Source organism: Pipra filicauda, unplaced genomic scaffold (assembly GCF_003945595.2).
Source record: "Pipra filicauda isolate LSUMZ 115617 unplaced genomic scaffold, ASM394559v2 scaffold71_size5581439_pilon, whole genome shotgun sequence".
Lineage (NCBI taxonomy): Eukaryota > Metazoa > Chordata > Aves > Passeriformes > Pipridae > Pipra > Pipra filicauda.
The window spans coordinates 4,717,029-4,744,972 of NW_024104887.1; the positions used below are offsets into that span (position 1 = coordinate 4,717,029).

General features: G+C 43.3%; 1 protein-coding gene and 1 long non-coding RNA gene across 2 annotated transcripts; one reads left to right on the forward strand and one right to left on the reverse strand.

Annotated features, from left to right (window-relative positions):
- Nucleotides 1-131: 131 nt before the first annotated feature.
- On the reverse strand, nt 132-25,214 carry PITPNA (phosphatidylinositol transfer protein alpha). Its single transcript, XM_027725898.2, has 12 exons — nt 25,037-25,214; nt 20,009-20,039; nt 14,569-14,714; nt 13,949-14,040; nt 10,271-10,278; nt 9,309-9,383; nt 8,849-8,932; nt 7,683-7,760; nt 6,660-6,770; nt 4,914-5,036; nt 4,109-4,178; nt 132-3,026 (listed from the first exon to the last, which is right to left on the reverse strand). Exons 1-11 carry the CDS (start codon nt 25,054-25,056, stop codon nt 4,131-4,133), a joined length of 816 nt encoding a protein of 271 aa, XP_027581699.1. The 5' UTR covers nt 25,057-25,214; the 3' UTR covers nt 132-3,026; nt 4,109-4,130.
- A 120-nt stretch (nt 25,215-25,334) lies between these two features.
- Nucleotides 25,335-27,944, forward strand: LOC113990435. The gene is made up of 4 exons (XR_003541626.2): nt 25,335-25,592; nt 26,487-26,606; nt 26,940-27,063; nt 27,725-27,944. It is a non-coding gene; the product is annotated as an uncharacterized LOC113990435 (long non-coding RNA).

The following is a 27,944-nucleotide window of genomic DNA, read 5'->3' on the forward strand; positions in this document are numbered from 1 at the left end:
GACGGGGCCGGGACAGCGCCGCGCCAGGGCGCCCCCAGGCGGGCGGGAGGACCCGCGGCAGCACCGAGGGGAACCATTCCCCCCCTCCTCAAAATCCAAACCCCCAAAACAAAGGAGGCGGAGGCGGGAGGCTCTGTCTAGTATTTTATTAGATTTCGTTTCCAATATGCCTGTATTGGAAGATTTAGGAGACAAAAAAGGCACAAACTCACATTTAAAGAAACGACGAGATAATCTAACCCTTTCTACAAAGTGTGTTGCCAAAGGAAAAGAGCACGATGAACCCATCGGGACGTGGCGGGAGGCCCAGTGGGATGAACCCAGAGGGGTGTGGGATGTGGGGGGCGAGCGGCCCCGCCAGCAAACCAGTCTAACCCAGGCTGGGGTGAGGGACCTGCCTCCAGACCCCCAAACCCACCTGGTCTGGATGGGAGTGAGGGTCCCAGTGCATCCATCACCCCTGGACAGACCAATGGAGGATGGAGCAAGGGTCCCAGCATATACATCCACCTTGGATGGACCAACAGCAGATGGGAGCAACAGTCCCGGCACATCCATCGCCCCTGGATGGGCCAATGTCCCAGGGCCAATCCCGCTGGGAGCCGACAGGTCGAGGGGTTCTTGCCAAAGCTGATGAGAGATACGGCACGGGAACGCTGCGTGATCTTCGCTATGCTCACTAGCAGGAACCAAGCATCGAGACTGAAGGGTCTTTACAGGATTTGTCTATCCCAAGGCTGAGGGATGCTTCCACTTCGGATCAAATTGGAAGGAAAGAAAACACAGGGCAAGGGAGGCGGAGGGGGAGTATTCAGGCTGAAGTTCCTGCAGTTTTCCTCCCCCCGCCTCCAAGTTTTTCCACTAATCAGGAAAGCTTTGTGTAAAAGCTCTTACTCTGAAATCAGAGGATCAAAAAAGGATTGCACGGTGGAATGTTACAATCTGCTTCCACGGCGATTAGTGTCATCGGATGGAAAGCCTCTTGGATAACACAAACTGAAAGAACAAGTGTGCTGTGTGTATTCTCAGATTGCCCTCAAGTGTAAGAATCCCTCAAAACGTAACCAACAAACACGAACAGAAGTCAGTGCATAAATTCTCAGTTAAAAATACTTCAAACTGAAAGAACTCTAACTGGGGCTTACACTCCTAAAAAACTTCTGGAACAGCTACAGAACATGCCATGAAACATCCTGGTCCCAAATAGCCTCACAGATTAAAATTTAATTTCTTTACCTATTTTACAATAAATTTGTTTTACTTCTGCCTGGTGAGATTGCTAAAAACCCCTCAAACCCCACCCCAACCCCACAGAACCGTCTGAGGTCACTGAGAAGAGCCTGCCAGAGTTACTGGTACAATTCAGAGCTTATTGCACTTAGACATGAGTAAGGCAAAATAACAAACTAAAAATAAAGGGATAAACTGCCCCCTTCCCAGAAACCAAATGCCATCCTCTCCCTCCAGAGCATTCCTATCTTCCCTCGCTCTGCAAACAGTTCTGATCCCAGCCCTTGCTCAGCATGGCATGGGATCATTTCAGGATCTCCTGCTTGCAGGAGCAGGAAAGGCTGGAGGAGTTGGTGCATTACAGAATGCTAAAAAGACTCCTCAAAAGTGGTGGTGCACCCACGACTGTTTGGCATTTCAGTATTTCATGTTAGTGCTGCCAAATACAGAAGTGGAAAATAAAGTTATTACTACTAGGGGAAAAAAAAGAAAAATCAAATATTGTGCCTTAGGGCATTAGCAAAGAAGTAGGATTTTTTTCCTCATATTTCTCATATTTAAGAAAGCAGCATTTCTTTGTTCTGCTTAGTTGATTGTCTAAAGCTGTTATCAACATAAGGATAGTTACAGTAAGTACTTGAGTTCATTAAATAACCAGAGCTCTTTACATTAACAGTATCCTTTGTGATTTATAATCACCAACAAATATCCTAGAAAACAACTGCAGGTTTTTGTAAGTTATTTTTTTATAGCACAAAAGCAGATATTTCAGTCAGTCTTGCAATGGGAAGAATATTATTGCTGAGCAGAACCACCACCCCAGGCATCTGGATGTAACCAGACACCAAGACTTTACTTGTACACCAGCCTTTGCAACATCCCAATTGGTCCAGGGAGAATCACATTATTATTAGTCAGTCACTTCAGCTTTGTAAGTTATGGGAAATCTTGGTAAACAAAGAACCAGGAAGTTGCAACATATGTCAAGAAAGATTCTGTAAGACTGACACACAGCTGGAGGACTGCAGAGCTACATGGGCCAAAGGGACCATGGCCCCTTAAGTTGAAACTCAACAGGGAAGTGCTGAAGGTCCCAGCACGGGGATGCTGATCACAGCTCCTGGGCAGTCTTTAATCCATGGATGCTAAAACAGAACAAAGTAATGCCAGGCAGGAGCCATGGATCACAACTCATCACAGACCAAGAACTCTCTCTGGCTGCTACTCATTATGTATTCAGATTACCCACCATTAAATATCTCCCCCTGGGAGCAAGAGCCAAAGCAGAGCATTTTGTGGAATCATTTTGCACTCTAAAATACTGACAAGTTTCCCTCTCCAAACAGACATTCAAAGAACGGTGAAGGGCTGGGCAGAAACAAAGGTGGCAGTTTATCCCACATGGGAAAAAAAATTAAAAAAAAAAAAAAAAAAGAAAGAAAAAATCTAAGTCACCACATCACAAGACTATTTTAGCTAAAAATGTCACTTGGAAATCAAACAGGGCCACATGGAAGTTGGTCTGAACACAATGAAAAAAAGAGGAGGGAGGAGTTGTAAATACAGCGATCTCTAAGTCACACGTCTCCGAGGAGCTGCCTCCTTGGGATACACGTGCTAACACTGGAGTGCTTAGTACCAGACGGTCTATTTGCTCACAATATTAAGGGGCATCTAGAATTAGCTATGGGAGGTTTAAAATCGCCTGCCGATTGGATAGAGAAAGGCTTGATCCAGAGATGGTCCGTCAGTCAAGAGTGTGGATTCCCTGGGCCTTCCTGATGACTGTCTTGAAACTAAAACAAAGAGACAACAGGGAAACATTTTAGAACAACTCTGGAAGAGCAGTGTGCCAAGAGAAGTGTCAGACAACCTTCAGAGAGCAAACGTGAGTCACGCTGTCACCAGGCAGACAATGGCAATACAGCCCTGCATCATGACATTGCAGCACAAACCCAGAGTAAATGTGAACGAAGAAGGAAATACAAACACTGAAGTTGCATTAAAAAAATCATCAGAATTCATCAGAAATTATCAGAAGACACCCCTTCAGGCACTCCCTCACCTTGCTCACCACCTACCACCAACTAACCAGTAGTTAACAGAGGATGAGCAGAGGTAAACAGTCAGTGCTCCAGGAGGATGTGGTTCTGCCCCACCCCATTCTTCCCAGGGATAACTAGGATGGTATTTTACTGCCCTAGAAAAGTTGAGGCTAGTTACCTGGACTTCTCAACATAAATGGACAATCTCTTCTTTCTCCTTGCCTTCTTACTTCTCTAACACTATACCACGTTCTTCTACAGTGTCTAAGAAAAATTCACCAAAACCGAGCCCCAAATTGATGACATAATTTAACAGAATAGGAAGAGAACAAGTCAAAAGCATTAAAACTGTCATTGCTGCTTCTCCTGCAGCATGAAGTGTTGCTCCAGGCCTTGGCCCATTAGTAAATACTGCTAACAAGCAATGCAAGAAATAAATTCCTTGCTAATACTCTTGGAATGTTCAATTTCCAACTGTATCTAAGTATTTGCAGGTCCAACTTCTTTTTTTTTGAGACACAAAAGTTTCTCTTCAAGTCATGGAAAGTAACACATGCATTACAGAAATAAGAACAGCAGCAAAATCTACAAAATGTTCTAACACATTTTTCTTACACTTCTCACTCAGACATTTCTTCAGAATAGATCTGAAACGAGACAGTAAACTCGCTCATCAACCTGCCAGTGAAACGAGTTCACTATAAAAACAATCAATACCACAGATTTGCCTGTCAGAAGCTATAAACAGGATCATTTCTTACATAGACTTTTGGGGTTTTTTTTAATTAAATAATAGAGCAATACAGAGTTTGTCAAACTCCCTTGATACCTACAGTGCACAAGGAAGGAGTCATATTAGTCATCTGCAGCCGACATTCCTTTCACTGGATCTTTTTCTCTCATCTGAAAGAGGAAACAATATTTGAGTAGTGATTCTCACACACGTTATCTCAAAATGTATCAGGATGGAACACATTAAGCTACCTCCTGTATGTAAGACATGGATTATACCTGAGCATCCCAAATCAGTGGTTGTGAAATGCACAGGCAGGCACCATTTCTGGTTAAGCTGCAGGCTGGCTACAGGATTTGGAACCATTATCCAAGGGGCAGAGTGTACTTGAAACTATAATGAAATATCCTGAGGCATGAAGGGAGAGAAGGGTGCAGTGCAGGACACAAATCACAGAACAAGGTTCTCATTATTACCTAACTTGTGTTTCTTAGAGTAAGAATCCTGTTACATACCCTCACTACCTGCTTATAGTACTTAGAGCTAAAAAACCTTTTACTCAACTGGTTTTTGGCAATGAAGGAGGACAAAACTGACCATTCAGCTTTGGGTAAAAGCGAACAGAAGATATTAAAGCAGTAAATGAATCATTGACACTCAGACCCTCATTACCTGTGGTTCAATACATTTCCTGGCTCAACAACGAACAGAAGCCCATAATGATCAGAAGGAGATGCCAGCACGATGGAGTCATGGCAAAACCATTCAAACCACACACAGCATGACCCAGATAGCAGGAGGACAGTACACACTCTGCTCTGACAGTGCACCAGTCTTTCCTCTCTACTGTACTGGAGAGAAGCATTTTCTCACACAACCCACACCTGCCCTGCTTTTCCACTGACCTCATCCAGCTGTCTCTTGGTCTCCTCCTCCATCCTACGAATGTCCTCCATAGTCAGATCAACCCACTTATCAAGCCAGCAAAAGAGCTGCCGATGGAAGTTTGTGAAGAGACGCTTTTCTTGCTGCAAAAAGAGGAGGAATAAAACACAAACGAGCTTAGTCACAGGGCAATTACCATGGATCTACCCGGATTGTTACAGTTTTCAGAGATGTGTACACTGAAGAATCAGCTCTCTCGCCCACCTTTCTATATAGCTGCCACAATTGGAAACTGGAGATAGCTAATTTTTATTCTTTTAACAGAATATCTAATCTAGAGCCTTGAATCCCCAGAGAAAACGCCTTTTTTTTTCCCTCAAGCCTAGACAGCAGTCTGCACACTGCATTGAAAGAATTAGTGAATGCTTTAGTAATTTCCTTTGACTTGACAGTATTGTTCTGACTGAAAAAAGTGCTCCAAGTTGGGTTTACTTAGAGCACAAGAGCTGGCCTGAAGGTGCAGAAAACAGGAGAAACAGGTATTTTTAAAATAATCCTTAAACTTGCTAAAAACTGGAAGTTAGGAAATGTAAAGGGCTGACATGCACCTATCTTGCTTTTTTCTTTTACACTGACCTAAAAAAAATGCCTAAACTTGTTTTCCACAGCTGAAAACCTTTGTGCAGAGGTAACTAATGTGCACAAGCTGCTTCAGGTTTGAAGCAATTTATTTCCATTTTATAGGAGATAAGCTAGACAAAAGCATTATATTAGACAGGGATATAACATGCCTCTTGGAAAGTCCTCATTAAGGAAGGGCACTTCAGTTTTACCCATTATGGTTTCATATCTGATAACCTGCTCTTATCAAAAGCAGCTCGACTACTTTGAATCAAACCTGCAGATGCTCATAAGAAGAAAGGGATTGAAGACACTGCTTTGTTCAGGCCTTTTGTTACACAGGTATTTGAAATCCTGTCGCACCATGGTCCTTCCCCTTTGGAGTTCTCCTTAGATTATATCACCAGAGAATTGCTTTTGCAGAAGTAGCACTGTAGTTTATCAATATTAACCACTGAGAAGTCTCTGTGATCTGAAGGCACTGGTGTTTTATGAACGTGGTATTGCCTGGAGAATCACACACACTGATTCCCAGGTGCAGCATCCTGGTGCAGTTCATGGGTTATGGACTCTGCTACAGAAAAAGCTCTTTTCAGGATACCAATTTTGCTTTAAGTTAATGAAGTTTCCTACCCTCTGCCTGTTTTTCAAGCAGCAGACTAGGAGAGGAAAACATGACTACAGCGCTAGGACTTGCCAGAAAGATCCTCAGCTGATCAGGATCAAATAGCTGAAGCTGTACCTATCCCCCCACAAAAATGTCTTGCCCCTAAGCAAAGTAATTCTAGTATAAATGGCATCATCTCTTCATTCACAAACCAACTACCAAGTGACTGCAATTCTCAGGCTGATCTATTAAACACTGCAAAACAGCCAATTTACCTTCATACACTGGAGTCAAAAGGGTTCAATAGCCAATTCACAGAAAATCAGCCAGCCCTGCCCTTGCATTAGCAACAAATTGAATCCACGTTTAACTCATTGCAGGATTTCAGAGGCCTTGACTACACTGCCTAAGGTGATATGACTGGATTTCAAGTTACTATCTCCAGGCAGGACACAATATTAGAAGCTTCTGAGGTGCTACAGCAGGTAGAAGATGAAACATGCCCCATTTCAACAACTCTCTTCATGAAATAACTCACCTTCTGTATAAAGTTCTCAACTTTATTTTGCAGGCCCCACCACTTGAACTTGACTGTTACCAGCTTGTAAGCACACATGTATGGACAATCTGATTGTTTCCCCAGGTCTTTCTGCAAAGACACAAAGATATTCACATTAAGACTCTGGCCAAGTGTCTCCAGGAAAGCAGCTCCTTCAGTCCTAACTATGAAGTCTTTCCACAATTCCTCACAATCCTCTTGCATCCTTACACCTTGCTTATCTTTAACTGACTAGTTTTGTCACATCTTCTCTCATCCCTTTTTCAGGGTATAGAAGAGCATGATGAAAAGAGACCCTGGTTTTCTGCACAGGTTGCCTTCCCTGCATTTTGAGAGTGGACTATTCCTTCCCCTCCTCTGTTGTCCATTTTTAATTCAATTAAAATTATGTCTTTCAGTATTTTCATTGTTATGACACGACTTGGTTTCCTTAAAAGTCTCTTGACAAAGTGTCCTTATCTAAAACATTTTGGAAATAGATTATATCATGAGTCACCCACATAATTATTAAGCCCTAGAGAAAACTCCATAAGGTTTCCTACTTCCTTTTACAGGAGCAATATACACTCTTCCCAAGTGAATCGTATCAGCCTCAACTTCTGCCAAGTTTGCCTCCTAGAGATCAGACTTGCACACCCATAGCTCCCCAGATCTCATTCAGGGTCCCTTTTAAAGACTAGTATCATATTTGCACTTGTAGAGTCTTCCCATTCCAAGGATTTCAGTGAAAGGTTAAATACTGCTGGTCATTACTCAGCTATTTCATCCTTGAATTCTCTTGGGTGGACCCTTGGGCTGAACACCAGACAGCTCTGGTGATTTCTTGGAACTCATTCTTTGTACCAAATTCCTTTAACTTCAGAACGGATTCACAGCTGAGTTCCCTGTTTCCTTCTACAAAAGTGGATCCAACATTTTACAGATATATCTTTGGCTCCAAGCCCCAGCATCTGTACCTCAGTCATGAGAGCTGATACAGCTCCTGAACTCAGCAATACATACCTTCCAGTTGGGACCCAGAGGTCCACGTCCAGTCTTGACAGACTTAAATTTTGCTGGATCTTCTTCTGCCTTGTAATCCTATTGGACAGACCCACAGGATTAAACACAAGTTATCTACTGTCACCCAGCCACTCACTCTCACAAAGGATGTATTTTTCTGTGCAAAGAACTAACCTCTAACTTCTCTTCTCAAGAGCTACTGTTTTGAGACTTCAACACTAGGTCAGGCACTCTTAAAGGAAACATATTTCTTCCCCCTGTGCTGGTCCTAGACCTATATGAAGTGGTATCAAACTGATATGACCTTTGTAAGGCTATCAGAAGATCTGTAACCCCTCAGGATATGTTTCCTGTAACCACTTGTTCTTTGGGAGCTAAACACTGCTGCTCCAGAAAACAGCTACACACTCTGGAGCTGTGGTATCCAGGATTTTTCACAGCACTGCATCAGTGTGATGCTCACATGCTGCACACTAGAAGACAAGTACAGTCAAACTCATAGCACCATCAAAAAGAAAGAGGCTTCAGTTATGGTCCTTATTGCACTGGAAATAAGTTTGCAGCATTCAGATGCTATTTATGTTCTACCAATTCATCTTTAGTGGAAAGAAAAGCTAAAATAAGAACCCATTCTGGTTTAATACCCAAGACCAAGTTTGAGAACAGGTACCAAATATGGTATCAAACACTGTTTTAAAGTTGGGAAACTCAAACAACATCCCATTTTCATGCAGTTGGGGTTTTTTTCCGGTCCAGCACAGAAATATCCCTCACTTTCTTACAGTAACTGTAGTGATTCTTAGAACAAAGTATTAGCTACATGACTTCAAGATATACTTGTGAAGCCATGGGTCAGGTTCAAAAAGGAGGCAGGTTCAGAGAGATCCTGTATGGAAAGGGCAGTGTCATTCCCTGCCAGTCAAACACTCAGCCAGCTGCAGTGCTGTGGAACTACACTGTCACATGCACTGTAAGAAGGCAACACATTTTACAGACAGTGCTGACAGAGCTTTTACAAGAGCTCTTCCTCTAGCTTGCTGGAACTTTTAAGGAATGTCTTCACTTGTCCTGCTACCTGTGACCATTCCTGGGAACACAAGTTGTACATTATCCCTCTTTTAGCACAAGGCCTCCCACACTAGGGAGCTCTTACCCACCTACCATACCTTGGGAAGTACTTGACTCCGATCAGCAATGTCTATATAAATGGCTTCTACACTCTTCCATACCTCTGGCTCCAGTTTATGGACCTGCAGTGAAAGAACAAGACCAATTTAACTGGTTCAACTACAGAACATTCCCATTCTAAGATCATAAAAAGCCAGCAGGAGATGCAGACACCCAGAGCTCCCCTTCCACGCACAGAGAGGACACTGTGGTAAACACACAGTGAGAGATCTTCTAAAGAAGCAAAGGTGCTCACACAGAACAAGTGTTTGGGGGCCAATTTTATTCACATATGTGAGAAGCCAAAGGAAGGAGGCTCTGCCTTGCTAGTGAGATAAGCATTTCAAATCCAGGAACACAGTGAATAGATAGTTCCACGCAGCAATTCTCTAATCTAGCACAGAAAGCAGCATTGTGACATTAAAGAGATGAGTAAAATGACATGACACGAGTACTTACATTCTCTTGTGTTCCAAGATCTGATTTATGCCAGGTTTCAATTTTGATCAGGAAGTCATCCTTCATATACTCATTCTGTCATCAAAATAAAGCTTCTTGTTATTCTCAGGATATGTAACTTGTCTTCTTATTAGCTAGATAAGCATTAGGAGAGTCAACTCCAAGAATTATAATTTGACTGGGGTCTCAGGGAATTTCAGAATTCTCTGTAAACACATCATTGCTTTTAAGGAATTAGTGATCAATTAATTTTGCTAAGATCAAATAAAGCACAGGCTGTTCACTGAAAAAACATAAGTTCCATTGTTTTAGTGAAACATTTGGAGTTTACAAATATCTTTTTCTTTAAAGGACAATATCTGTCACTCTTTTCATAGTTTAGAAGGGATAACATAAGTTAACTAGACAGAAACCATCTTTTCAAAGAGATTATTGATCTAGCACTGAGTACATATTTTGATGCAATTCTTCAAATTAATAACAATATTAAACGGATGTGTTGAGAGCTTTTGACACTGGAAAGGGGAGGGACAAGAAGCACAGTTCTGCCAAGTAAGCAAAAAACTTTCCATTTCTCACTATTACTGTGAGTGGCAAAGGACTTCCAAAGGTAACCCAATCCTCCCTCAAGGGAGCAGAAACAAAAGCACAAGCCAGTGAAACACTCAGCATGTAAAAAGGAAATATCAAATTCAGAAGACAGATTACTCAAAAAGGACATCCTGGCATGGGCTAAGTGCCTTTTCCTCAGTTTCCCCAGGCAGTGGTACATTCCCATTTGTAAAGCTGAGCATTGCTGCAGCACAGACACATCCCTGTCCCTGGTCACAAAGTGTTGGGAAGGGGGTTAATCTACGTGATCTTACAGTGATAAAAGCTGAAGTGCCTTTAGCTAAAGAGCTTCTTATATCCAGAACATTTCAGACATTATTCCATAGATCATTAGTAAAAGCAATACTTACTGTAATAACTGGTCCAAGAAATCAACACATGAAAAGAAAGAGATACAGTACTTTAGTGAAAAAAGACTGTACAGCAACCACTGCCCTCCTCCCAATTATCAGCAACACAGGGGCAGCTTCAGCTTCCCAAGGGGCTGCAGATACTACTGAGTTAAAAAACCATGGAAGTAGTTAAAAAACAGTGAAGTTCACCTCCTTCTCCTCTGGAAATTCTCAGGCTTGGAGAAACCCAGAGGAGCAGCAATTAATTATGCACTTCCACTTGTGCTCTCTGGACTCCAGCCAGCTGGATGAGAAGATGGAATAAGTATGTTCAGCTGACGGCATTTTACCAATCCTTTCTCAGCTTGCAGATAAGAAACCTCCCCATAGTTCTGGAGCAAACACATGCTGGATTTCAGGGCAATGAAGACCTCACTGTTCCTGCACGGGGTAACCAGACCCTCTGCATCTCTACTGCTCATGGTAACCAAACTCCCCCGACAGAGAGGCTCAATTATTCAACACAGAAAAGCCATTAAAGATCCTGTAACAGTCAGCATCTGTTCCACCTGAGCCATCAGGGCACGTTAGCAATTCTACTCAAGACTAAGGAAGCCTGAAGCGGGAGTGGAACTTCACTGTTCTGTTCTGAAGTTTAACACGAGGGCTTTATTAAAGAGCAATTTGGTTTTAAAGGTACGATTGCAATTTGTGAGTTTCCAACCCAACATCCTGTAGACAGTTACCATCCCAAATCACCCACCATGCACATCCAGCTTCCTTAATTACCTACTGCTGGGTCTTGGATTGTTCCAAACCCCCAGCAGTCTGAAAATTGCTTTTTACAGCAATTTTACAGAAGGCCAATTATTTAGACTGACAAGTTGGGGTGGAGGGAGAGAACAAGGAAGCAGAGCTGAGGCTAATTCTTAAAAGGCTGAACTTAATCTCCAAGAACATTATTTCTGCAGGAAGTAGGATTTTTTTCCTGCTAGTGCCAACAAAATAATGCATAAACCAGCAATAATTATAAATCAGGGCCTTCCCACCTTCCCGTGACTACGTACCATGACTACGCAGCTGCTTTAAAACAGGTTCCTTCACCTTCTTAATTTCTTCCCTGTGGGGAAGACTCCTCATTTGTAAAGCAAACAAATTAATCTCTTTAGAAATGTCCATTGAAACTTAGATGCTCAGCTTGTTACAAATTAGGACTTGCTCTTGAGGTGTTACAGCAACAGCTCCTACACATTTCAGCTGAACTTGTAACTTCTCACTTTCTCGACATTTGGCCACAGGCCACACTTACACTCAGAAGAGTGGAACACACATCAAATTGCTTTTCTAAAAACATTTAAGCAACATTACATCAGACTGCAGAAAAGACCCAAGAACACTGTTCTCCTTGGCACAAGCCCACAGGTATAACTATCAGACAATCCTTATCACTTTTTACTGTAGAAGTTGTGAACGCACACAACAACAATCTCATTTACTGTTCATACTCTCAAAGGAGCTCAGCAAGGCTTCCATTTGAAACACATAAAAACAACATATTACAGCACAAACAAGTGTGCAGAATTGCAGGAAGTTATAAACTAGGCATTTAAATCCCCTCAATCTGCAGGACTGCTTTGATAATGGCACATAATATGCATATTAAAGTAATAATTGAGCTTTTCGGGGACATATTGGGAAATGTAAGAAGGATGATCTTATATAATAAAAACAAAATACCATGAGGCGCAATTAACTAAAAGTGCTGCTTTTTTCCAGTTTAGAAGGCTCTGTGTAATAGCTGATGTGCAAGCAAGCAGTGCCTCAGGGAGCAGCACACTGACACCCCCTTGATCTGGGAGGACACAGGCACAAACACCAGGAACTCCTACACTCAAACCAGGCTTAGCTCTTACTGTGTCCCTGGCCCTTAAATTCCAGACTGGTGAGAGGGATGAAAGCCCTGCCACTCACTGTAAGCCAGAAAGGCATTTTGTGCTGCCCAAAGACTCACATGAAGCCATCCAAGGGCTTCTCACGTACTACCAGAACACCTGAGAGCATCCCAAAGGAAAATGGTAAAGCACAAGGAATCCTACAGCACATCCATGGGTTCTTCCCTCCTGCCCAATACCAGCAAGGGAGGGTTTCAGCAACTTTTCTGAGCTTTTCTTGATTCATGTCAGGCTGGCAGATTCTCTAAACAGATTTATCAGCCTCCGCATCAAAACTGCCTTCTGCTCCAACCCCCACAACAAAGCCCTTTCTATCTCATATTATATTGCTGTTTATTACAGTTGAGGATTTTTTGGGCTTTGTTATCATTTCTAGCATATCAAAATCTGAAATTTCTTTGACTGTGTTGGAAAGTCTCGTACTTGATTTTAGTATCGCTTTTTTCTTTTGATTTTTACTTAAGTAGAATTTTAGCAGTGGGTAACTGAAGGATAAGCAGGTAGGAGTGAAAAACCAAGTAACTCCACACCTTTGTTTCAGAAATTGGTGGAGAAGGAAAAGAGGGGGAGGAGGATAAAGCAGACATTTAAATCAGTTCAGTGTGCTTAACATGGAAAGAAGCTAGACATTTACTAGAGCATTTAAGTAATATGCAGCAAGAAAACTGCCTAAAAATTAGAAAGGTTGCAAATAACTTTGTTTCCACATCTTGAATTATGTGACACATTAAAAATGTATCATGCAGTTGCTCACAGTATCTGAATTTTGTATTTGAAATATGCATTCCACAAGACTGCTACATGTAATTTCACATACTTAAGTAACACCATCCTGTCCCACTGCAAGCTTTTTCCTTCTTTTAAAACACTTCATTTAAAATTCTCTTAAGTAAACTGTCGAAAAATATTTTTTTCTATATTGAGTTTCAAGTACAGTTGGAATTTTTAGGTTTCTAGTTCCCATAGCAACTGTACCACTACCAACTAGCAGAAAATTAGTCCTTCAAAGATACAAACAGCATAAAGCAGCCAAAAGCACTACAGAAGTTTGGAGGCAAAGTCAAATTTTCGGTTCCTACAGCAGCAAAGATCAGAAAAACAGTAGTAGTTAAACACTGTGGCTGGTAACTTCAGTAAAATACTAAACATTCCTGTAGAAAACGAGTTTGATGTTATTTCACCACTTTATAAAGCTTCCAGAGCCTCACCCCTGCCTTACACATGGATTCACTTCGTGCTTGTTGGATGAGATTTGGACAACTGTAGCATTACCTGCTCAGCCTTCACCAACCTCAGACCCTGCAACTGAGCAAACACCATCACATAACACCTGCTCCCTTCAAACTGCACTAAGCAAGAGGCAACTGAGATCTGCCCTGTTCCCCTCTTGCATCTTCCACTGTTTTTCCCACCTGGCTACACCTGCACTTGAGTACATAAAATCATCCCTCACATTTATTTCATTAGTGTTACACATCTGTTCCCTTAGTAGGACTGATAAGTTCCTCAGTCTGTTCTTTTCCCCTGTCACTCAGTAGCAGCACAACAGACAAGGGCACTTCTTTTAAGTCCTCATATTTTGCTTTTCCTGACCACAGAAAGGTGGTAGAGGAACAGAAATCCAAGATTTAAGAGCTGAAACAGCTTCCATACTGGTTGCTTCCTTCCTTATCCCCTCCTACCCTCGTCCCCACCCTCAGAAACCAAAAAGCCAGAATCCAACAGTCCTTCCTCAGGCACTCACCAGTTCTGCAGTAGGGATAGGCATTCCATGCTTTTTCATGTATATTCAGAGCTCCTTCAGGGGCCAGCATTCTCACAAATGTTGGCACCTTGCTGCAGAATTTGGAAATAGGAAGAAAGGCATTGATAAGGACTTCATGTAATGAGAGCTCTGGCCCAGACACTGTGAGACAGGCAGGACATCACCTGGAATGCAAATGCTAGAAATATGCACTTGGGCACATTGGTGGAATTTGTAGAGTTCTCCCCACCCCCAGTACAATGTTTTCTAGAGATGCCAAACTGGACATGTTAATATAAACCTTCTTTACATAATAAAGGATATAAAAAAGGAGAAAAAAAGTATCAGAGGCTGAAAGCAGGTTGAAATCTAGGAGGTATTTTGCTCTTTAGCCAAATTCAAGTATGAAAACATGGGGTAACAGGATCAGACTTGCTTTGAAAAGCTCAAAGCCAAATTTTCTTGGGACAACAGCCACGTTTACAGGGGTGGGTAGGTGTACCAGCGATGCTCACTGCCAGCTGCTGTTACACTCCTGCGTGTCTTTCAGCCTTTACATAATCTGTGATTTACAGTTGGTGCAACCCTATTGCAGCTTCTTCCAGTTCCTCTTCCCATACCTCTGTAAGTGGTAGATCTTGTGTGTGTACTGCCCACGCTCTCCATCTCTTTCGTAGGGTTCGTTCACCAGGACCTCCACTCCTTCGCCTCCTCCAGTTTCATTTTTACTGGCTTCTGCCACAGAATACAGCTGCCCCACTTGATACTGAGGAAGTTAAAGACACAGTATTATGACAGCTATAATTTAGCAGAAGTAATAACTTCACCAGATGATGCCAAGGACAAATTCATTACCTAGGGAGAGGGCAGAGAAAAGGACACTCACTTGTACAGCTAGATAAGAAGCTCATTTAATCTCATTTGATACAGAAAGCTTGAGTGGTAGTTAGGAGGAAAGCACTGCCAATAAAATAGTTACCTTTATCCCTTAAATCTCAAGCTCCAAACCAACACAAAATCAGGAGAAAGCAGAAAAGATTAAAAGAGCATCAGGATAACATTTAAAGAAAACACAGATGAATTCAGGAATACTGTAGCAAAATCCTTTGTTTTCACTCTTTTTGGCACAGGTGTCCCAGTTGTTCAAGTCAAATGGAGACTAAAGCACTGCCAGTCCTGAATCAATAAGCACACAGTACTGCATCCACAAAAGTCCTGGGGAACTTCACACAAAGTTTTTTTACAAAATGCTGTCACTGTTCCCCCTATTATTTTTCCTATGATCCTTGTTTTGGCTTGTGGTTTTTTTCTGTATCACACTTCCTCTTAACCACAAGTTTAAACCGCTAACAGGGAGAGCACAGAATTACAACATGCAGTAAAATTTTTATCCTAAGATTATTTTTCAGTCTCTTACTGACACTCACTTGGCACATTATTTGCCAGAAATCACTCAAACCACTTGATACTATACAGTTGCTTTCATAAGAGGCAATTTGCACAAATGTTGCACAGGGAAGAGCAGAAGAAAAACCAAGAACATGAACAAAAAAGAACATTCTTCTCTGCATAAGATGTTAAGATTAATACACTCTTGCCTCTAGTAGCTACAAAAGGGGATGCAGAGCTCAAAAGAAACATGATCAAATGAAGAAAATTCACTCAGGTCTCTCTGAGGCAGAGTTAGATGAGCAAAGTTTGAGGATGAAGAAGCTACAGCACTAAGTCAAAAGGAAGTGTTCTAACTTAAAAGAGTTAAGTCTTCAGAACTCTTAAGCAAGCAAAACAGCAACTGTTGCCAAAGGCAACAGAACAGAGAGGCAATCTGAAAGGGTAATCCACAAAGTGTTTGGCATCGGAAGTGCAATGACTTAAAAAACCCCAACCAAAATCAAAAAAACCTCCAAAACATAACTACAAAGCAATGGAACACTGTTTAGGCCGTCTTCTGCAGCACAGAGCTCTGCACCAGAGTCAGGAATAACACTTAGCACACTGAAACCCAGCCTGGAAAAGTGGAATACAACCCAGAAATACTCCACTGAGCTGGTACATCTTCAGCAACGACGGAAGATTTCTACAGTCGTTAAATTTTGTTGTCGGAGTATCCAAAATAACAACAGCTCCCGAGCTCTCCGGTGTTTTGTACCATCTGGTGCTAACAAAGACCATGGAAACATTTATTCCTACTGGAAGAGTAGCTTTGCTGGATCTCTCCAGAAGGTGCTGGCCCAGGTTATATGAGCAGCCCTTGCTTGGCTGGACAGTTCCTGCACTGGCACAGCAGGTTGGGTTTCAGGCTGGATTCTGGGCTGCAATACAAGGACTTCTGACATTTCATACACCACATTGCTTTCCTTATGACTCCCTACATATCACCCATACAGAAAAGAATATTCACCTCCCTCCAGAAGAGCAAAACATGAAAAGTTGTGAAACCTTAGAAGCAAAGTTGCTTTAGCATGGTTAGAGTCACACATTCATAGTGAAGAGAGTTTGTGATGAGTTTGATAAATACAGTATTAGAGGGGAGGACGGAATGGCTGTGACTGGTTTGCAGCAGGTCCCAGGACAGGTCTCCAGGGGTACAAACTTATTCCTCTTAGTAACAAGCTCTCATTCATTCCTTCTCCCTTTCAAATATGTGGGTCAAAGTTCACACACTAAGAGGATAAACCCTTTGGTTTAACATCTTCACCGTTTAAACTTCCCTGTTATTTCTGAGCCTTTAATCGTATTGATAAAAAAGCCCAAATAAAACTGTCCCAATGAACAAATCCCACAGCATCTGCCTGCAAAGGTTAACAGAGAAACAGATCCTGGCTCCATGAATCTGGACTCCAGACAGCTCCTGACAGACCTATCCTTGCAAATCTGAGAGCTCCAAAATAACCTTCTTCTCTTCTGCAAGAAATCATCCCTCTTGATCTGTGTCACAACACCTCTTATGTAGCTGACAGGATATCTTCATTACACCAAAACTCTTTTAGAAGGCCTGATTTCAACACAGCCATCTCCAAGAACAGTTGTTTTCCCAAAAGCAGCTTTGAACACAATTAATAAATAAGATTCCTCTGCGTTTGGCAAGCTCCTTCCCATGTGAAAGGAACAAAGAGGCAGCACAGAATGTGTACACACAGCTCTAATCCATACCAGAATTTCAGTGGCAGCTGGCACGACACCCACACAGCCGCTCAAGTCCACGCTCCCAAAGTTGGCACCACACAACACAACGTTGGTCAGAGCAAAGGTTGGCACCCAAGATACAACAGGTGTTTTCCTTTTGGTCCCTGAAGTGGGACAATGTATAAAACACGGGAATGCAGCTTGCAGCCCACACTTGAGCAGGACCACATTTTGGCAGAGTTTCCTTGTAGAAGACAGTCTGCTACAGTCTAACTCCTACATCCCAGCCTTCAAGTTTTAGTCATCACCAGGGCTTCTCTTCTCCTATTTTATTCCCATCTTAGCAGTTACTTGGCTAACTAGTCAGCTTTGATCTCCTCAGTGCCCTCCTAATCACTAGTTTTCCCTTGAATTCCGTACTATTGGTTAAGCTCCATTTGCCAGGGGTGAGGAGACTGAACACAGAATCCTCAGCATATCACAGAACCACACAGGAGGCTCTGTCAACCCTTTGATGATGCCCCAAAGTTACAATTAATTTCATTCCCTATTTTACACATTGGCATCAGACTTCTGTCAACAATCTGCATGCAGAAGGTGTGAACTCTTATGTCTTTGGAGCAAAAATGGCCCATATTGAAGTGAAATCAGAAGTCCTCTTGCTAGCCAGAGATGCTTAATGAACAGCCACACAGTCAAGAGCCATAACAAGTCTCCAGAGCCCTATTTAAGAGTTTTGTACACAAGGAAATCCTTGAAAGCAATGAAGTTTTAACAGCTGGTTTGTAGTACAGACATAAGTGTGGTAACCAAGTGATGCACAGATGTGTCAGCATCTTTCCACACAGGAAGGGAGTGAAGCAATAAGCAGAGCAGTAGTCATCCTCTGAGTCAACACTGGAAATAACCTTTCTTCTTAAGCACACCTTTAACACTGTCAGGTCACCCAAGTACATATGCAAAGGTAAGTGAACTTTAGAACTCTTTCCACTCATGGAACTGGCTCCTGAAATCTGGTCTATCATGGGAAAAACACCAGACCTTGAAATGAGGCATCACTCAGGGACACGGTGACGCTACACAAATTTCGGGAGAAATTAAGTTTGGTCAAGTTGGGGATCTATTTGCAATCCAAGCACTGGACCCAGGGTAGAGGAACACACCTCCTGAAAACAGATAACCCCGGGGCACCCTCACACAAGGAGGTTGCTCGAGAGCAACAGATTCACTTATAGCCCAGAAGCTCAATGCCCCACCCAGGCAGCCCACACACAAGGCTCAAACGTGCCTGGCACTGAACAGCCACAGAGGGAAAAGAGCACAGCCAGGGACTCACTTTAACTGGATGAAGGCTAATCCTGGTATCAGAGAACTCAGAAAAACCCTGGGTTGGGTTCCATCCAATCTAACCCCCTCAAAGAAACAATTTCTATACTGACCTGCATATTCTTTTTACACAGCTTGATACCAAGGAGCCATATCACTACCAGGCAGGCTCCTGTTATTCAGGCTGAGGTCTTCTGTCCACTGGGCTTGAGTACCTTGCCATTTACCTTGTCTAACCTGCAAGTTTGCATCCTTTGCTTACTTGGTGAAGGTTATCATGTTAGTCCTTCCTTTGACAAGGACTTCCCCACATAAATAGCACTCAGGTACAATAAAAGACTCAAACATTCCTACTGTAACACTTCAGTCTGACTTCTGTTAAAACTGCTTGAAACAGATGAATGCAGAAAGCATAAAAGCTACAGGTAGGGAGCTGGCAACAGACAGACTTCTGGCATTATAACATAGATCTAAAATCACTCTCTGATCAGAGGCCTAGACTTTCCATCAGCATGTGATGCCTGTCACAGCAGACTGATCCACAGGAACAAGAAACTCAGTTCAGACACTGCTTTTGTTTTACTAGCCAGCCCCATGGCTGCAGGAATGCACCACACCAACTCCTAAACTGTGTTCTGTCGAAAGAGTAGAGAGTTATAAAAGGGATATGCTTAAAACAGTGCTGCCATGAGCCAGCCCACCACTGTCTACGCCACAGTAGCTGCTATATTCAGAGGAAAGAAAAATGAACAAGAGTGCTGTTATCACAGCTCTCCTCAAGAGTTAGAACAAGCTCTTGATCAGAGCTCACAATCCTAAGGCTTACAGCCAAGGATCATAAGAACAAAAAAATACATCCAGAAGAAGAAATCTACTGCAGAGGTCCTGTAGACTCTGCTAGTATGAAGGTTAAAAAATTCAAAACATTTATATGGTGAGATTGTCTGTAAGAGTGGTGTTCAGTCAGAAGGGAGGAAGGAAAGGCAAGCTGCAACTCAGAGGAAAGAGCAGGGAAACAGCCACTGACTCTGCACAGCTACTCCATGGTCAGTCTGGTGATCAAAATCACCACGCCCATTATAAACTAGACTTCTTCTCTCATTTAGAGCTTTACCTAAACAAAAAGGAAGTTTTCTGTTTGTAAGAGCTAGAGAGGACAGGTCTTAAAGAGTCCTAGGAAAGATATACACAATCTTTTTTTTTTTGCTAAACCAGCCTCATAAATCAGGAGAAATTCTTGATCTTTGCCTACAAGTTTAAAAACAAAGAGCTCCAGCAACACACAGTTCAAAGGGTAACTTTAAATTGTACTGAAGCTTCCTCTTCATGTTAGAAAAGTAAAGAACAATAGTACTAATCAAAAGGAAACTGCACTTTAAAATAGCCTGTCAACTCTAGATTTATAATCAGCATATCTGAAAGTATAAGAGATCAGTGCTCTCAGATTTTAATTTGGTCAAAATGATAGCGAATGAATAACAGCTCACAGGGGTCCTGAAGACAGTTATATCCTTCTCTTGCATGTTCCAGTTTTTGTTCATACAAACTGCTTTGATCACAAGTTTATTTACAGTCCTAAAGAAAGGAGGCAAGAAGAAAAGAGCTTACCTCCTCCACAGACACAGGCAGGATAACGCGGCTGAAAGGGAACACAGAAACAGAATGTTAACAAATATCCCAAAATTTACACGGCACATTCCTCACAGCAATGGTTGCACAGCTCTACCCTCCACCCAGTATTTCAGCACCCACCCAGTGCTACCATTCCTAGCCCTTACTCTTTAATCCCAAGACTATTTATACAATAACCTCAAAGAGAACCAACACGAGATGGGGCATAATTGCAACCCTCTCCTAAAACTCTGTAATTCAACAGACCCTCCCTGGTGATACCTCACTGGCCTACAAATCTACGCAGCACCACCACAGTCGTGTGTTCCCTCTCATCCATCCTTTCAGCAGTCACATCTTATTTCTCATCCAGCTGCTGCAGAGGGTTGCTCTGGGCCTCAGCAATTCTGCTGAGCTCTGCCACAGCCACAAGGCACTGCACGGTTTGCTCACATGTCCCAAAGCAGCAGGAAACAGCCCTGAAGAGAGAGCAGAGGGAAGGCTTTCTCAGAGCTCACTGCACAGGAAGGTGCTGCCACTTCTGTACGTGAGTCACTTCTTTTGGTGGTTTCCTGAATGCTTCTTAGAACTGACTGACTGGACAGCAGAGCAAAAACTGCCAGAAATCACACTGAGGTTTTTTTGAAAAAGAATGAATGTAAAGCTGACAAAAATGCACATGTGTCGAGGCCTTTAAAAATATTGTATCTGTCTAAAAAACTAGATTTGTATTAAACTTCTGATGCTGAACAAGGAACTAATGTAAGATACAGATATGAAATGGATACAGTTACTGTGGGTGGAAGAATTCCCAATTCTTTGGGAATTAGCCTCAAAGAAACTAGGACATAATGGGATCAGGAAAAAAAGTCCTCTTTATTAGCAAACTGATTTTTAAAAAGCAGTACTGGTGAAAATTGAATTATTTTTTTACATATTGCCAGCAAGACACCACAAGAACAAACTGCAAGAGAGGCAAAAGTTTACAGATTATGTAAGATTACTTATGACAGCAATGCTTTATGCTGGCTGCAAAGTACTGCAGAAAGAGCTACTGAGAACTGCAGATGAAGTTCCGTGTCAATAAAAGCAGAATAATGCACTACAGGCACTTGTTTTCACCAAACACATGGAGTTACTGAGCCCCAAATTGGCTATTGCCAACAAATATCTTGTGTCTTTATGAAAAAGCATCTGGAAACATCAGCTCAGCGGCAGTTCAAAAGTAAACCCAACATCACAACAAACACACACAAAGAGACAACTATGTCATTGCAATCTCTCATGTATCGATGTCTTGAATACTGCACATAGTGCTGATCACCTCACCTCAAAGAGGATAAAAAAACAAGTGAAGGAAGGGAAAAAAGATAATTGGAAATGGGAAAAAGCTTCCATGTGAGAAGAAAGCAGTTAGACCTGGCCTTTCCAGCTTGGGATCAAAAACAGCTAAAGGGTTCAGGTATGAAGGACCACAAGAGACCATGAATGGTGTGAAAAAGTGAATGGAGAAGGAACAGTGGCTGTCTTACAACAGAGCAATCAGTAAGCAACAAATTTTAGACCAAATCAAGTGTACTTCTTTACATCATGTCTACTGAAGTCGTGGGATTCCTTGCCAGACATGGAAGTATAAGCAATTTTTAAATGGGATTTGATCAAGTCATGGAAATCCACATGCCACTTACTGGTAGGATACACTGAACAACCATCGTTGTACTCACTATTATATATTGTTTCCTGAAAATATCTGCTAAAAGGCAAGATGGAAGAGGATCTTTGGTCCAGTTCAGTATGGTGTTCCTTACATATGGGAGGATAAAAAAAAGGAAACGGATTTTCACAGGTAGATCTTGTCATCAAGCATGACATTAGTTAGTTACCTGGATAAAACTGTAGCAGGAATGAAAAGAAGGACAGGATGATATGTAAAGGTGAAAGATCAAGAAAAAGGGAAAAAACAGTGGCTTTGGAATGGAGTTAAAATATTTGTCTTTAGAAAACCTGGTGTAAAAACACTGATGTAGGCTAATGAAATTCCATTTAGGAAACAGGAAGACACTAGATCTGAATATTTATCTTAGACTTCAATGTTCATCAACAAAGAAACAGAAACACAAACAAGTTCAATGGTTTACAATTTGTTCAGCAAGCCAAGAACGCAGGAGTGAATAACACTTATAGGTAGTCAAGTAATAAAGCAGGAGGAAAGACTTCTCAAGAGGATCTGGAGGAAAAGCTTCACAGGAGTAGCAATGGGAACAAAAATTACTAAGTTTAAGACAGAACTCGCTCAACTTATGAGAAATTATACAATGTGGTTGGCCTGAAAATGGTGAGGAACAAACATTTAAGATCCCTCTCAGATTAAAATCTGTCTCAAATGGCAGCAAAGGGAAGTACAGCTGCAGAGAAGGTCAGTGCCATCATCATCACTTCACAGGAAAGGGAAGTGAGTCTCCAGACTCTGATTCTCCTCAAGCTCTTCCGATGCAGCTTAAAGGAGAATAAGGAGAGCAAGCAAGGCTTCAACCAGCATTTACCAACCCTGAAACCAAAAACATGCAAACAAGTGAACAAAATCCATGCAGCTCATCTGCAGCACGGATGGGTAGAAACAAAAGGTAAGTCTGAAAGTCTGATAGGACATCAAACGAGAAGTTAAAGCCATCACTGCATAACCATCAGGACAGGAATCTGCACAAAAATGATGATACAGACTCACTGACAATAAAATATGTGACATCAGGTTTTTTTTATATTGCTCTATATCTGTAATGTCTCCTAAAATACCTGTGGAGCAGATAATAAAACCCATCTGATTGAGTAGGGAGAATGTGACAAGGGGTCACAGAGACGGAAGAATAATCTGTTCAGATGACATGCAGTTACAGACCACTTATATTTTTACCATCTACACTAGGTGGGCTGTAAGGTACCTGTATGCAGTGTTTGGACAAGCAGAACTAATATAAATAACAGCAAAAACAGTCATAGCAAAGTACTTCAAATAGCCAGCTCACACCAAAAACAAGTGGTTTCTATACGCCTTAAACAACTGCTTCCCGGAACAGGAGATTTCATCAACAAACATCTCAAATAGGATGAAAAATGGGCAACTTCAACATACAACATCAAGGAAATACATATCAGAACCAATACAGTGACACAGCTCAGAATGTGCAACCCTTAGAGACGGCTGGGAATCCCAAGAAGTGAAAAATAAATGCTCATTTCAAAGCACAGCAGCAACCTTGACTGTCCTTAGAGCCACATATGTCTTACTAAGGACACAATGAAGGGAAGAAAGGGAACAGAACAATGTAACTAATGACAACATTTAAAAGGTTTGTTGGCCCTTCTGAAAATAGAAATGGAAGCCTGTAAAAAGAAACAGATGTAGGAATTCTGGTTTTTTAACCTCTAGTCTTAACGTTTACACTTCACATCTTGTTTCTGAAACAGGCAGTGTGAAAGACCACAAGACGTGTTGATTTGCTGAGGTAAATAATACCGAGTAAAATGACTTTTGGAAGTGATGCTCATCAAAATGAACTGTTCATATGCTCAGAAATCTGAAAATTCCAAGGACAGATGATCCCACCTTTACAGCACAGCTCCCTGGCAATGAGCTTTACTGTGGTACAGGGCAAGAGGCTGTGAGCAGAAGCACGAAAAAGAAAGAAAAAAACGAGCCAAGGTGCTGTAAGAGGGAAAGTAGTAAATTCATAGGAAAATATCAACAAAACAGAGGTTATAGAATGAGTTAATTATATTTTCATGCACCTGAAACTAAGCACTTAGCCCAGGTTTCTGTCTGTTATCCAGTTTAAGGCTACAGAAGGTAACAATGTCTCTGTGTTACAAAGAGCAGTCCTGCTGCTGCTCTTGAATTCTACACTCCTATTGTTGGATAAAAATAGCAAGGGTTTAAGGATTGGGGGGAAAAAAGTTAATCAAGTTTAAAGACCAGTACAAGGATCAGTACAACTCTCAATATAGTTTTAATATTTAAATCCAACCCATGGTCCATAATCTGGCAAAGTAATTACTATAAAGAGGGCACAGTCATGTAGGTAAATGTGTCTAAGAGAAGACCTGAAAACCTAATTTATCATTGGGATCACTGATATATCCTACAAAGGGGAGAGGAAAATATAAACAGAAAGCCTCTTCCATCAGCCAAAAGGAGTTTAAAATGATGGAATGCACTCAACTTAAGAACGCACTTGAGTTAACCTTAAGAATTCAGGGAAGAACTATGTGCAGCAGCGTGCAGAGCTTGAAGACACCCAACCAAAGTGCACCGCTCCAAGAGCATATTCCACGTTAGCAAGCCCAAAGCCGCTGAACCGAAGACTTCGAAAAGCAACTGTGACTAATAGTTCCACACCCTCGCCTGCTTTCCACCCCTTCAACCCCATCGCGGGGCAGAACAACCGCAGCAGCCTCAGGGTCAGCAAAGAACTCCAAGGGCCGGTTTCCAACATCCCAAAATATTCTGGCGCTACCTTATTCCAGGAGCTTCTCGTTGGGGACTCCACAGCTGAAGGCGGGAGGGGACCAAACCCAGCCTTGGCACTTGGCCCCGCTACAACGAGCAGAGGGGCCAAGACGCCCCAGCCTCCCACAGACCCCCCCACGGAAACCACCGGGGCTGACACTCCACCGGTGCGAGGCCCTCGGCACCAGGGCACCGGGAACAACCCACAGCCCACCGCCGGTGCGGGGCCAAGGGCTCCGGGGGGGCCCCGCGGAGCCGCCGAGGGGCCGAGCGGACCCGGTGCCCGCCGGCAGCCGCGGCCCCCGCCCCGCCGTGACCTTCACTGCCGCCCCCACCGGCGCCGCGGCCCTCACAGCGCTCCCCCTTCCCTCCTTCCCTTCCCTCCCCGCGGCCGCACTGCGGGGACCAGCCCGGGCCGCCCACCCGCGGCCGCCCCCGCGCCAGGCCCGGAGGTGACCGGAGGGACGAAGAGGGGCCGAGGTTGGGAGGGGGGGGGTAGTAGCGGCTCCCGCCGCACTCACTATTCCTTGATGAGCACCATGGCGGTGCCGCCGCGCCTCCCGGCCGGGCCAGCCCCGCTGAAGGTGACAAGGAGGCGCGTCCCCCGGGGGCCGCTCCGCTGCCGGACGGCGATGGAGCCGAGCGAGCCGAGCCGAGCCGAGCCGAGCCGAGCCGAGCCGAGCCGAGCCGAGCCGAGCCGAGCCGAGCGCGCCGCACCGGGACGGGGGGGCCGGGACGGGGGGGCCGGGGCGGTTCGTCTCTGCGGCAACGGCTGCGTCACCTCCGCGCCGCGCGCGGGGAGGGGCCCGCGCGGCCCCGCCCACCGCCCCCCTCAGCGCGGCGAGAGCGCGGCCCGCCGATTTTTTTGGGGTTTTTTGGGCTATGAAGTGGCTCCTTTAGGGGTTCTCCCAAGAGGTGTAAAACTATACTGCACCGGTGCGGTTTGTTTCGGCTCTCCGAGACTTTGGGGTTCCCAAAGCGGTACAGCGGTCTCCCAGCAGTGCCGGAGTCCGCTGGCAGTCCCTCGGATTTTTCTGAGTCGACTCCGATGTTTTTAATTACAGCAGCGTCTTTAGGGTCTGTCTCTCAAGAGATGTAAACTGCGCGGTGTTAATCGTTTCAGCTCTTAAGGCTGGCGTTCCCAAGAAGTCTCCCAGCAGTGCCACGAAGCCCTCCTGCCACTAGGGAGGTTCTACAATCATAATACCATGGAATGGTTGGGGTTGGAAGGGACCTTAAGGATCATTCAGTTCCAACCCCCCCGTGCCCTGGGCAGGGACACCTCCCACTAACCCAGGTTGCTCCAAGCCCTGTCCAACCTGGCCTTGGACACTTCCAGGGATGGGGCAGCTACAGCTTCTCTGGGCAACCTGTGCCAGGGCCTCACCACCCTCACAGGGAAGAATTTCATCCATGTATTTAACCTAAATTTCCCCTTTCAGTTTGAACCCATTATTTTTGTCCTGTCACTCCAGTTCCTGACGAAGAGTCCCTCTCTGCCTTCCCTGTAGGGCCCCATCAGATCCTGGAAGGGGCTGTGAGGTCTCCACAAAAACTTCTCTTCTCCAGGCTGAACAGCCCCAAATTTCTCAGCCTGTCTTTCCAGGGGAGGTGTTCCAGCCCTCTTGCCAGCTCCTGACCCCCCTCTTTTGGGAGGGTGAGGAAAGGGAATGACTAGTGATCAGGGTATTAATGCAAATATCCAGGGGATAAGTCAGTGCTACAGTCAGACAGGGTGAGTGTCCTCAGGTAATGGGCTCCACCTTGTCACCAGGTCATGATTTATCGCGTTTTCAAGTCTTTAGTTTTCAATATTACTGCTGAGCTGCAGTCACCCAGGCTACACTTGGCATCAAGAGGAACCCCAGATACTTATTAGAAGGCGATAGCAAAAACCCTTTTCTGTGACCTGTACTCAGTAAAAAACACGGAGGAGTGCTAATCTTACCACTTTTGTCACTGGAATCACAGAGCAAGGATTGTCATTATTGGATTGGGAAAGTAAACCACCATAGATTTAGCATCACCAAGCTCAAGAGGGGATAACTGAGATGTGCAGCTTTCCTGCTGACACCTCCATTCCCACCTAAGGTCAGTTGTTCATCTTTCATTATTTGACACTAATTTGTCCTGCATAACTGAGCTTGATCTCATTCTCAACCTGCCCTCTACGGTTTGGGGACTTTTTCCAGAGATTAAATTTTAATTCTCCAGTAGAGCTTAATTGGCATTAGCTATTAGCTCCTAACCTAGGGAAGAAAAATTCAAGGAAACATTTAATCTGTGTCCTGGCCTTTGGCAGGTGACACCCTGTAAAGCATTCACGCTTCCATAGTCTCATTAGGAAGCAAGCAATGCTTTTATTGTGTTCAGCCTCAGAAGGAAAACTAATGATTAACTTAATATCACTTTATTTTGAGATAGTACTGCAAGAGTGCACATCACCTTACAAACACAGAGAAGATGACACAGGCCTGCCCCGAGGAGCTTACAATTCAACTTTGACAAACACCACAAAAAATTCTGTGGACAGCAAAAGGTGGGAGAGGTAATGCTCTTGGGTTAAAGAGGGGGTTTTCTGAAAGAAGGGATTGTCTCCAGAGTAAAAAGTGAGTGACAGAGGGTCAGGCACAAGGAAGTGACAGGCAGCAGTAGGGTGACAACGTGGAGTAGAGGACACCTGATAAAAACAGATTGCACAGAGACAGGCTGGCAGCACAGGCAGAAAAACAAGGAGCTGCGGGGGTTTATAATTAACATGTAAGAATGCAGCTACATAACACATCATTGTTTCAGCTACTCCAGAGAAGATAACATTGTGAATTATAAATCAGAAGTGGCTTTTTTTTAAATTAAAAAAAAAAAAAAAAGAAAAAAAAAACAACCACCAAAACCAGTCCCTTCCCATCAGGAATCCTACTGTAATACTCATTTCCATTATCTAGAAAAGAAGTACATTGCAGTTCTAAATTGGGGCACAGGGAATACCAAAAGCTCTGCAGATGCAGAAAAGACTCAAAAGGGGGGAAAAAAAGTAACAAAATTTGTAGTTTTAAGATTTCTTTTTTACCCTACGCGATCTGCTTCAAATTTTGTAGCATATTTTCCAAATTCATCAGCATGTCAGGAGGGAAATCTCCTACTAGAAAACATTTTAGTGATTTACTGATTTAGTTACAATCTCATTATCCTGCAATTTTCCTTTGTAGATGGAGCATGAAAAGACCAGGCTTTGCTGTGGGAGTTGAACATTTTAGTTGCTGTAGCAGCATTGCAGTTAAGTTGGAGCCTCAGCAAGATTTGCTCTTTTTTTTTTTTGCATACATCTGTGTCCAGTTTCATCTCGAGGATCCAGATATAGCTTTATGCAGTTACTGTCATAGTGTAAAGTGTCCTATTAAAGCAGAACAGCACAGATTTTCTCTGCTA

Coding starts and splice junctions, on each gene's coding strand:
- PITPNA (XM_027725898.2), bottom strand. CDS start 25,056: ATGGTGCTCATCAAGGAATA. Junction 14,715..20,008: donor TGCCTGTGTCTGTGGAGGAG/GTAAGCTCTTTT, acceptor TAACTTCCTCAG/TATCAAGTGGGGCAGCTGTA. Junction 5,037..6,659: donor TTGAGAACTTTATACAGAAG/GTGAGTTATTTC, acceptor CTCTTTTTGCAG/CAAGAAAAGCGTCTCTTCAC.